The 12,531-nt window shown below is 42.4% G+C and overlaps 1 protein-coding gene across 4 annotated transcripts in view; it reads right to left on the bottom strand.

Moving 5' to 3' along the window:
* The window catches only part of tsnare1 (T-SNARE Domain Containing 1), a 359,325-nt gene that overhangs the window by 296,384 nt on the left and 50,410 nt on the right, over positions 1–12,531 (bottom strand). For 3 of the 4 annotated variants that reach the window (XM_034226527.1, XM_034226528.1, XM_034226526.1), the window contains exon 2: positions 8,369–8,463. The exons of the other annotated variant lie outside the window; for it this stretch is intronic. In XM_034226527.1, coding sequence (XP_034082418.1) covers positions 8,369–8,412 — 44 coding nt within the window. In that variant the 5' untranslated portion in view covers positions 8,413–8,463. The remainder of the gene's footprint in view (positions 1–8,368; positions 8,464–12,531) is intronic. 4 annotated transcript variants of the gene reach the window in all.

Raw genomic sequence — 12,531 nt, 5'->3', positions numbered from 1 at the left:
CGGGGTAGCATGTGCATTGAAACCAGGTGTAAATAAAGTCTTATTTTAGTATTTACTAGTGGAGTAAAAGTAACATATGGAAAGTTACCTAAATGGAAATACTCAATAAAGTACAAGCATCTGAGAATTTTACTTAACCCTTGTGCTGTCTTTCGATCAACTTTGCAGCTTTTTCTCCTACATTTTATATAACGGTATATAACAAATAAACCCAAATCTGCTTTTCACCTTTTCATCTTCTTTTTGGAAATGTATGGTCAAAAGACCCAGTTTAAACCAAATTAAACCTAATTTACAAGTGAAAATATATATGTTATAATATGTTGAATGATTTACAAATGCAACCAACATGCTATACATTTGAACAGAACCCCAACCCTAATGAAAGTGGTCATAATTTATTTTTCACCAAAACTTAATATAAAAGCACAAATATTATTTTTCTGGCACTAAGATAGAAAAAAACGTATATCCCAGCATTTGGAAACGGGTCTAATTTGACAAGAGGAAGGTTAAGCAGTGCTTGAGTAAATGTACTTGGTTACTTTACACCACTGAGTAAGGCCAACCACAGTACAGAGATTGTCCCTGAGCAGCAGTGGAATGCCAGTAGTTCTGGTCAGGCTGCAGACAGGCTCCACTGAGCAGTCTGGTAATGGCTCCCTGTTTGGACCAGAGAGGAGCAGCCCGAGGACTTGGCCCCAGATAAGGAAGAGTAATGATCTTTGGCCGATGAGTGAGCCGTGCTGAGGCTGCTTCCACTCGAGCCGTCTCACCAACAAATGCTCCGCACGGAGTCATCACTCCAGTGGAGGATGTTTTCTGGAAGCCCCACTGAGAGCACAGTCTCTGGGACGTGCCCAGGATGTCCCGGGGGGGGGGGACGAGTGCTGTCCCGGGCCCTGGCATTTGAAAATGCCATTCTTCCTGTGTGGTTTCTGGGGGGCTTCCTGGCTGCAGGAGCACAACAGATGGTCAAATGGACATTCACAATGCAGCCTTCTGGTGCCATCCTCATGCCACATATGCTTCATCCCGCGGCTATGACTTCCTGGAGATTGCCTTCTCACAATCCCTAACAGCCGTCACCATGGATACACAATCCCAGTTGTGGCGAACAGATCTCAGCACACAAACACAAAAACAGACGCATATACACAAACAAACACAACCCAGTATTGAAAGCGTCTTGAATTCCTGAAACCCCACATGTGAAGCATTACAAAGTCGCTGTTGGATATTATTTTATCAGCATAACTCATACTGGTAACGCTGGTCCGTAGCTTTCCCTTATATTCCTTATTATTCAGATTTCACATGTCATGGAGCTGAATTGTTGCTACTTGTTGATGCGAAGCTTCTCAGTGAAGCCTCAACAAAGGCTGACTCTTCAGAGAATGGATTTCACTCTGAGGTTATGAGAAGATCATCAGAGGCATTTCAAAACATATCCCGAGCAGTCATGTGGTCATGCTTTAGGAAACAATCGGCCTGCTTTGGCTGACTGATAACTCAGGCCAATTGGAGAAGACTTTGAAAGCAAAGACGATTGATTACTTCGCTTTTAATTGGCTCGGCTTGGTATGAGGTACACAGGCAGGTGGAGAAATGGTGTACAGTACACAGACAACTTTGAAGAAATGAAATCGCAAAAAAAAGGCACTGTCTTATTAGCAGAATTTGAAGGCTTTAAACTCTGCACTGGACATATTGAAATGGACCAAGTCTCTTGCTATGGGTTATTTTATGATGAACACTGTCTCAAAATCTAACACAGCATTTTGGCAAACATACCGATCCACCGACAGGACACATAACTGTCTGTGCCTTTTTAACAAATGTTGACAAATAAATCAGTTTTTTTATGTGAAAGATCATGGTTAGGGTTTTAATTAGTACTTAGGGTAATGTAAGTAAACCTTCCTCATCGAGGTGACAATAATTACAATGTAATTAATTCTTGGAGGAAAATAGGAAAATTATTACTAGTTTGATGTTTTTTGTTCAATCCACTCACCCCAAACTCAGTCAGCACTCTCTCATTTCTGTGTGAATAATAATTACTAGTATAAAATGTTGGTATTATATTTTTCTGTAAACAACGGATACATTGAATGTCAATGTGATCAGAGTGAGTATAAGCCAGAGAAGCAGCTATTATTATCAGTTATGTAATATATTAACAAATATAATATGGACTTAACCTGTTAAACCCTGAACCTGTTTTTCAGGTCTCAGGCTCGAAAATGACATTCCCAGAACAAATGACCATATCTTCCCTTCTAAAAGGGGAAAATTAATAATCTTTGTTCTCAAAGTAATGATAAACCTGTGAGTTGGATGTAGAAAAGTCAGAATCAATATAGATGTTTTTTATTTTAAAGAGAATTCAGATTGTACATAGTAAAAAACTGTAAATTATAGTGTCCGTCCAAATATTCTTTTTTACTTATAGTGAAAACCACCCTTGAATGATGTGATGGTAGACTAAAACATATAATAAGTACCCTGTATCAAGATTGATGCAAAACAACTGACATTTGACCTTTTTAGAGAGATTTAAAAAAAAAAAAAACTCGGGTGGAAATGGGCGTTTTTGCTGTTTCTCTGGAACCCATTGGTCGATTTTGGTGATTGACATATATTTTTAACCGTTAGAGCCAATAGAATCAAAGGGGAACTTTCACATACACACCAACGTTACCATTGTGAAGTGGGGGCGACGCGCATGCAGTTTGCCTAAAGCGAAACCTGTCTCACGCTCTGAAATCTTTAAACTATTAGGTTTATTGCTGATGGATTATCAGAAATCATTTCAAAGTGACACAGACACATTGGATTAACCTTCAGCAGCGTTTTTATCGTTTTAATGCCATTGAAGACACATTTTGATCAGACAACGACGAAGGTAAGACATAATGCCGTGTTTGCTACTTAGCGCCATGTGTTGTAATGCATGTGTTTGTTTATAAAGTTGCGAGTTCATATCATGGAGTGATGATCTAGATACCTATAGATTCTGTGTCTTCTCACGATGCTATTTGATATGTTGGATGTGCAGTTACGATAAGTAATAAGGGTGTTATGAGTGAGTTTCTGTGCAACCGCCGTTAGCATTTTTTCGCTCGTGGCTAATTCAGAGGCTGAGCTTTAGCTTTGTGTTTTTTTTTGCAAAAAAATAAAATAATGATCAGTTAGCTGAGTTTCTTCCTGTTACATGGATATAAAACATTCATAGTTTATTAAATATGAAGAAGCCCTCAGACGCTGTTTCCTGCAAATGATGCGTTTTTCCGCCCGGGGGCGGGTCGATGGGGTTCAACAGGTTAAGTCACTTTTGGATACGTGTTGAATAGGTAAAACAAGCACAGGACTTACATACTGCTGTTGTTGCTTGTAAAACCAAAAACTACATTTTGTTTAAGGTAAAACGCTTGCCCTTTGGCTTTGTCATCTGAATATGTCATTGAGTCACATGAAGTTACATATTATGTAACAGTTTTTGAATGAACATAACCAATAATGTCGTTACCTAAAGCTAACCTTTTCAAAATGTTAAGCATATGGCATATGTTTCTGCATGTATAATTAAAGGCTGATATGAAACATATTTTCTGTCAGAAACGTTAACAACATGTCTGTTATATTGCAGAAAGTGTACAATGCTCACAGTCTTTCTAGGGAGTTTTTGGCACACAGTGCTAGGGATGGGTATCGTTTGAAATGTATCGATTCCGATTCCGGTTCTGCTTATCGATTCCCCGTTTCGATTCCAAAATTGTAAAAGAAAGAGGTCAAACGTTTAGATAACAAAAATATCTTTATTTTTTTAAGCTTTAACTAACATTTTTACAAATAAAAAATATACATGCAATACAAATGTATTGCACAATAGCTGTGCTTTATTTTAACTGAGCTCCTATGCCTGTGGGAAGCTATTAGCAGGCATTACACTGTGCCTTGTCTTTTTCTTTTTTAGTGTAGTGGTGCCTCACTTCAGAGCGTTTACCGCGACCCATCTTTGGTGTTATGAAGTGACTGGGCTCGTGAACTGTCTACGGGAGGGCGGGGGAGCCTCGCTGCGGGGCAACTGTGGACCTCTGTCGCCTGTCAGCGCAACTTACATGATGCCGTTTAAAAAAATGAAGGGCGGTGCCGGCCATCAGCGAACCGAGCCGGCCGCCAACGGCCCGCTGACGACCTGCCGTTCTGTGATTCTCCAGAACACACAGATGGCCAGTCCTCCCTTACCCTGTATTCCACAGGGGCGCCGCGGCGCAGACGGACCCGGTGGAATACAGGGTCTACCGCGTTTAGGAACCGTTAAGCAGAACCGAAATTGTGTATTTTGTACGGGTACCCGGCATTTTCTTATCGGTTCTCATCTGGAACCGAGTTTCGGTTCCCAACCCTACACAGTGCTGATTTAATTTTAGCAGCCTAACGGCCCGTCCACACAGCGGCGTGCGTTGAAGCTTCCAACGCTTCTGCCCATTCACTTTGAATGGGGTGACGTCACTTTTAGCCGAACTGCATCGTGGGAAGCGACGCGGAGCGTTGCTGGCGTGGCTCGCTGCAAAAGTTGAGCAATGTTCAACTTTTGACGCCTCAGCAGAAGCGTCAGCCAATCGAATCATATGCCAGTACAAGCTCTAGCCAATCAAACCGCTGCTTGTGTGTCAGGGGCGGGAGATTCATGTAATTGGTTGTTGGTCGAGTGTCAGACACGCCCGCCGGCAAGCGTCAACGCACGCCGCTGTGTGGACATGCCGTAACCCCTAGATTCCACCGGGTCTGTCTGCGTCGCGTTACGGCCGCATTACCCCCAAAACACACCAGGAGCGTCTGCGCCGCGTTACGTTGCGGCTGCGCCACGCTGCGACCTCCTCCTGCGACAACACACACCAGACGCGTTTCAAAACGTTGCGGAGGCGGAGCGTCGTGTGTGCAGCCTCGCAGTTGTTGTTGATTTTGGAATATTTCCTGGACATTTGTACTTCTACAAGTAAGTAGGCTATACGTAGTTAAATGGTTTATGTTTGTGTCTGTTTAAATCGTGTTTATTGTTGTTATTTCCTATTTTGTTGTGTTGTAGACTACAGACACAGTTAATAATAATTGTAATATTCCAGTTATAAACGACATGAATCAAAGATGTGTTGCTGTATTTTAGTGGTAAAAAAATATGCATTCATCATCATAATTATTCTATATATATATATCATTTACAGTGCCTGTAAACCGGAGGAGAACGCTGGCATGTATTCTCCTACTTGAAAGACTACGGGGGGATGGGGGGAGGAGAAGGAGCCGGTTATGGGTCTGCTAAATTAGTATATGTGGGGGATGGGCCTGGCCCGGATGCTCACCTTTCCACTTCCTGCGAGGGGGGGGCTGCCTGCCCGACTTTACCTTACGGCTGCGCCGCGTCAAAAATAGGATTCATCCTAATTTTAGAGAAGCGCTGCGCCGAGCCGCTTCTGGGACGCGTCTGAGCCGTAACGCGGCGCGTGTGGTGTAATAGCACCCATTGACTAGAGTGGCCGCGATCCTTACGACCGCCGCGGCGCGGCTGTAACGCGACGCAGACGCTCCTGGTGTGTTTTGGGGGTTCGCAAAGATCGCGGCCACTCTAGTCAATGGGTGCTATTCCACCAGAGGGCTCAGAAGCGTCCCAGAAGCTTCCCAGAAGCGTGTCGGCGCTGGGCTCCGCTCAAAATAGGATTCAAGTCTATTTTTCAACGCGAAGCGTTGCAGAGGCGCCGGGCGGGAAGTGGAATGGTCAGAGCATCCAGCCCATCCCCAAAATAAACTCATTTTGCAGACCCTATCCCTCCGTAGTCTTTCAAGTAGGAGGAGAAATGCCAGCGTTCTCCTCCGGTTTACAGGCACTGTGTAAATTATATATATAGAATAATTACGATGATGAATGCATTTTTTTACCACTAAAATACAGCAACACATCTTTGCTTCATGTTGTTTATAACTGGAATATTACAATTATTATTAACTTCGTCTGTACAAAGTAGCCTGTCCAGGAAATATGCCCAAATCAACAAAAACTGCGAGCCGGCAGGCAAGACGCTCCGCTTCTGAAATGCTTCTGAAACGCGCCCGGTAGGGTATGGCGCAGGAGGAGGCCGGACCAAAACCGCGGCGCATCGGTGACACGCCGCAGACAGACCCGGTGGAATCGAGGGGTTAGCTCCATCTTTAATCACAGAACAGGCAGAAGCTTGAGGCAATTAGCTGCACTAACAAAGGTCAGCTTTTGGTTTAAAGTGAACCACACTGCACATTTCCATCACAAATGTGTAAATCGTACATTATAGGGATACTTTATTGTATTCATCTTATCTGGCTAACTATAGGAAACAATTCCTCCTGCTTCCAGTGTGTGTGCTATAAGCTAGGCTAATTAGCACCTGTCACTCTTAACTCTGCACTGGACATATTGAAATGTAAATAATATTACCTGGTTCAGAGATGAAACTCTTGCTATGGGTTATTTTATGATGAACACAGTCTCAACATCTAACTTTTAGCATGACTAAATGTGTGTGACTGGTGTCACCCCCTCAGGCTTCATTTGTCTTTGGACAGCATACACATTGCATGAAGAATTAAGACACAAAGATTTATCTGCCAACTTTTGAAATATGTGTGACAAATAACTAGTACAGAAGATATTTTTGCATTAAAGCACACATTTCCAAATAGTTCCAACACTGTCCAGGCCTCCTGCAGTGACACTGGGCGTTAGACAAGCAGTGGAAAACAGTTTCCATGTCCTCATCTTTATATATTTCGGTCAGACAGATGAGTAATTACAAAGAGACAACACAGACACAGCAGCTCATTATCTGCATTCTGTTGTTCTATCACTTCATTCTCGGGGGATGGAAACCATGGCATCTCTATGCCCTTGCCAATACTTTGTGGAACAAACAAAGTTGTGAGGCAGAACCAGGAACTAATTTCATTAGCGGCTGCCATTTGTGACTGATTACAGGCTGTTCTCAGTGGCTGGCAAGCAGGTCCAGAGTTGTGGGAGGTTAATAACCAGTAACAATCAATTACTTAACCAATCTGATATGATCAATGAGGTTCCCAATCCGGCAGACAGCAAGTGGAATACGATAAAACCACAAGCTCTGCAGAAGCAATGAGCTGCAGCTAAACTGTTCCCCAAAGCTCGACCGCTTTGCATCAGATACATAAAGAAACCAAAACTAAAAAAAACATTTCGTTTTTTTTGTATTGAAGTTGCCCAAGCAAGTCAGAGCCGTACAGGAAACATGCAAGTCTAATTAACACACATCAAAATATGAATGAAATATAATCTAGATTAGAAGGACTCAATTAGCATATCATTTATGAACAAAACTCCCCGGCAGAGGTGGGATCACGTCAGACGGTCAAAGAGATAAGAGTGCAGCAGCATCTTAATTAGCACACAGCGAAGCATCAGCCCCCCCCCCCCCCCCCCCGCTGGGTCGCCCTGCATCTCAGACCACATCAGGACTGATTATTCTAATGATGTCTAAACCTCTGTCCGGCCATTATTCACACATCACAGAGACTGTCCTTGTTATCCCTGACAGCAAGGTCTCTTGTCTCCCTGAATCCACAAATTAAATGCAGAAAAATGTCCTTTCTAAAGCGTCTCTGTTGTCAATTTTTTTTATTATATAAATGCATTCCCTTAGCACATTTGTTGTCATTACAACAGTGAAGGTGTTAAGTCCTGCTAGAGGCTACAATGTTTATTAAACTAGACAATATGAGTGTTGTGCATAACAAACAACAGGCTAGTGCTACAGGACAGGCCATGGGAGACAGATTTATTACCTAAAAGTAAAATGTAAATTTGCAGAAGAACTTTTTTGGCAATCTGTCTCTGAGATATTGTACGTGCATTTTGATGAGTTGTCTTATATGTCTTAGAAGGAAGCTTTGTGTCCAACATAGGTCCACGTGCCAGGAGGCATGCATTTTACTGAGTATATTGTTCAATTCATAAATCAATGTAATTCATTAAATGTTATGTTCCTTGTGTGAATATAAAAACAACCTCCCACACACTAATAATGACTACTCCTCTTTTCCCATCTGTGCCCCATATTTGACTGTTGTTTATTTTGTTGTTGTTTTGATACATTCCATGCTTATCAAATCATTGTGATAAGCGTTTGTGTGGGAGAGAAACATACATTAAAACCTACAGTATATAACACATAAAATCTAAGGGCAGCATAGAGCTTGTTTAAATACACAGACGCACACATGCAATCAGCAGGAGGCAGATGTAGAATATCATATACAAGTTGTACAACATATAAAGTCATAGTATGATGGAAAACTCAACATATCTGAGTGACCGTCCATCCTGTGCATGCCTATGCGCAGCATCTTTCAGTCCTCAGACAGCTTATGTTCCATGGACGGCCAATCACAAGACCTCTAGAAGAAAGAAAAACAATCATAAAAACAAAGAGAAGTTTTTATTTTGTGTCATTACATGGCTTAGTTGAATACTCGATTCTGATTGGTCAATTCAGAACACGTGACACGTTGTTAATCCAGAACAGACAGACCGCTGTCAAGGATTTATCGACCGTTGTTAAGGACGCTCACATCTGCACAAAGAAGTTTGGTCGATTTAACTGTTTTTCAAATGTAACAGTTTGAAAAGCAAAGCAAACTGTCTGCTTGTCTTTAGTTTTCCGCTGTCGTGTGAGAGCAACATGGAGGATTCTAACATTACTTTGAATATATTTGGAGAGCACAGTAATTTGGAGGAATGGTTTGTGGCTGATGAGTCCCCAGTGAAGAAAAGAAAAAGACAAGCGGGACAAGAAAACAGCGAAAAGACACAGAGATTTGAATGACAGAGAAATCGACCAAATGTAAGAGGACCGGCATGAATTGAATAGAAAACGGAACACATTATGGGCTGTGAAACTATTTAAAGAGTGGCTGATTGAAAAAAACCAACCAACAGAGTTTGACAGCTATGGAGCAGAAACCCTCAACATGCAGTGCGGTCCTTTTACGCAACGGTCCAGACCTCAAACGGCGAAACCTATTCAGTGTGCAGTTCCTTCAGCATTAGGGCAGGGATATCAAGACACTTTCCAGGGTTTGACCAAATAAACTACTTTTAAAGCAAGCAACGATGTTTTCACATCGGTTGTAAAAAAGCTCCGCAAAAACGGGAAAGACGTCAGCCAGCACCACCCGCCTATGTCAGCTGCGGATTTGCGGCTAATCAGGGCTTCACAGGCGCTGTCTGTGGACACAGCCGGCGGACTGGTGTGGATGGATGTCCAGCTGCATCTTGCCAGACGAGGCAGAGAAGGAAATCGACATTTGATTCAAAGCTCTTTATATTTGAAACATGATGATCACGGATGCGAAAACATATCTCTTGCCCACAACGCCGACACCAAGAATCATAAACATCCAAAAGATACGAATAAAGAGAATGACAGATGTTTTATGTCCTGCCGAGCCTGAAACCAAAATTGCCCCGTTGCCAGCTTCAAAAACGATGTTTCGCTGTGCCCATCTGACGCCAAAGCCTTCTACCTTCACCCACTAAAAAAGGACCAACAGCTTCTCAACAGTGAATCAGTGTGGTATTCAGTGAACTTTGTAGTAGTTCACTGTAGTTGCTGTCATAAGTCATTTGTAGACTAAGTGGCAAAAAGTGTTTTTTTTACATTTGTACTTTGTAGAGCAGTGTTTCTCAACCTTTTTCATACCAAGGACCACTTAACCAATAAAAAAACACTCACGGACCACCTAACTCCACAAATATCCAAAATATCATCGTTTTTCTAGAACAGATTACAAATCGCCTGAAAATGGTACAAACAAGTGGCGGCAAGTGTGATGAAGGTGTTGTGTTGGGCTATATCATACCATCAAAAGGTAACTTTAGCTCGCTCCATTGCGGAGATATTCCCGCGAGAGTGCGGAAAACTTAAATGTATTTATTTATTTCAAATGTGAAACGTTACCAATATACTCGCGGACCACTAGGGGGCGCTCACGGACCACCAGTGGTCCGCGGACCACACTTTGAGAAGCACTGGAGAAATGTAGACACATGTTAGAAGGGAGCACAATAAACCTGACGAGTTTGAATTTTAGTTGATTATGAGTTTATTTTCAATTGATAATTAGCTCACAAAAAGTTCACTTTAGTTACTCACACAACTTGACACAAGCCATGGGTTCAGGTCCGGACCTGAACCTGAACCTCTGGACTTGAGTCCGGACCTGAACCTGAATGTGAGTCCAGGTACGCAGCACTATGTACATGTATTGTACACTACTGTACAACTGCGTAGCCTATATTAATAATTGCAAGTTTTCACTGCTCATATATATAGGCGGGTTCGGGTCGGGTTGTGGATCTTTTGCCGACGGGTCGGGTCGGGTTGCGGAACTAATTGGCAATATGTGCGGGTAGCGGGGCGGTTTGGTATTGCACGTCGCGGGTGCGGGGCGGGAGCGGGTCTTGAAAATCAGACCCGTGCAGGACTCTGGGTGAGCCTCCCCTCAGAGAACATAAGAACAGCCGCTCCCCCCCTCCCAATTATTATTGCTATTATTATTATTATTATTATTATTGTTGTTGTTGTTGCTATAATGCAGGGGTATTCATAATGCATTTCAAAGAGGTCCAGTAAGAGAAAATGTCATTAAATGCTCTGTTTTTGCTGTCTACCTTCCGCCATTTGAAATGACTCCGACTGTTTCTCTCCTCTTGTCTCGTCTCTGTGTGTGTGTTTGAATCTATCGTGCTGACTGCACCAATTTGATTGGCTGAGTAGCGTCACCTTCTTAAAACATTAAACAATAACTTTCTAAAAACTTTTTATCTTTATGTTTTAAACATATTGTATAAAACTCCCCCACTACTTGAACTATTCCTTGCACCCCTCTAGAATAAGCCCGAATGGTCTCAACCATATTGCATCAGTAACGTGCACTTGTTGTTATAACAAGATCGCAAGAACACTGGTAGTGGTCAGACAAATGAGTGATGTTCAGTTTGTGTGTTGTGGAACATGCGTGTCCGTGCATGAAAATATACCACACACCCAATTACAATTGCATGTTCAATTCACTATCCTGGAAGTTAATAAAGTTGTTAAAGTTGGAACAGCCTGTGGACAGCCGTTCTTCCTAGCATGTCAGTCACCGACTCCTTCTTACAAAGGACAGGCAAATCTAGCTGCAGCACGACCCGTATATTCTCGCACGCCGTGTTCTCAACACATATCTTTTAAACACTTTTAACATTTTCAACATCGTGGATACATCCTTATATGCTCCCGGCAACACACTGAACGTCAACTTTGCCTCCTTATGACACACCCCTACTTTAGTGGGAACAATGAGTCTGTGTCTTAGATGCACACAGGAATAAACGCAGATCATCCTCTGGCTGCAGCCTTGACCGGCACTTGCTTTGATCAAAGTCAATGCGGAAAACCCACACTCACACAGATTCAGAGATTGAAATTGAAGATTATCTTGTAGTGAGAAGGGACAGGAACGTGAATGGAGGTGGTGTCTGCATGTACATACATAAAGACACCAATTTCAAAAACCGTACTGACCTGCATCATGAAAATATTGAATCTGTGTGGGTTGAAATTATTTTTGACAATGCTAAATCTGTAATAGTCGGGACAATCTATAGACCACCGGAACAGAGTGACTTTTATGATACATTAGATGGGTGTTTGGCTGATGTGGGGGATGTAGAGACAATTATTATTGGAGACTGGAACACGGATATGCAACGTAAAGACACGTCCGTCTTCAAGTCCTTCAGTAGGATTTGTGATCTGCACGGCTTCAGCCAGCTAATCACCCAACCCACCCGGGTATGTGAAACAACACAAACTACCATTGATCTCATTCTGACCTCTGACAAGTCCAGGATCTCCAGTAAAGGGGTTATAGCATGCGGTTTAAGTGATCATTATATGATATTCTGTACCCGCAAAAGCTAAAACAAAGGGCCGGCTGTCACAAAACAGTCATATCTAGAGACCTCAAAAACTACTCTAGCGAGGCCTTTAACCTAGAACTGGAGAGCCTGGACTGGTCAGATGAGCTCAGTGGTACACAAGTTGAAGAAACATGGCTTGGTTTCAAAAACAAATTCTCTGCAATACTCAATGATTTGGCCCCCCTAAGAACAACCAGGGTAAAAAATCGCGCTGAGCCGTGGATGCACTCCGGCATACTGACCGCCATGAAAACCAGAGACAAAAAATGCTCTGAGTTTCATAAAAGTCAGTCAATGCTTTCCAAAAGCACGAGCAGTGAACTCCAGGCCCACGTGACTGAACTCAAAATTGAAAGAAACAGACAAGAAATGACGTAAGCTCCATGATCAAAACTGCCAAAAAGAATTTCATCAATGTCAAAACTGAGGAAAACAAAAATAAACCCTGTGAACTTTGGAAATTACTCAATAACCAGCTTGGCTGCAGTAAAAAACTC

This window comes from Gymnodraco acuticeps, unplaced genomic scaffold, assembly GCF_902827175.1.
Source record: "Gymnodraco acuticeps unplaced genomic scaffold, fGymAcu1.1, whole genome shotgun sequence".
Taxonomy (NCBI): domain Eukaryota; kingdom Metazoa; phylum Chordata; class Actinopteri; order Perciformes; family Bathydraconidae; genus Gymnodraco; species Gymnodraco acuticeps.
Note: the sequence above shows the minus strand (reverse complement) of the source record. Positions and strands in the feature narration are given on the sequence as shown.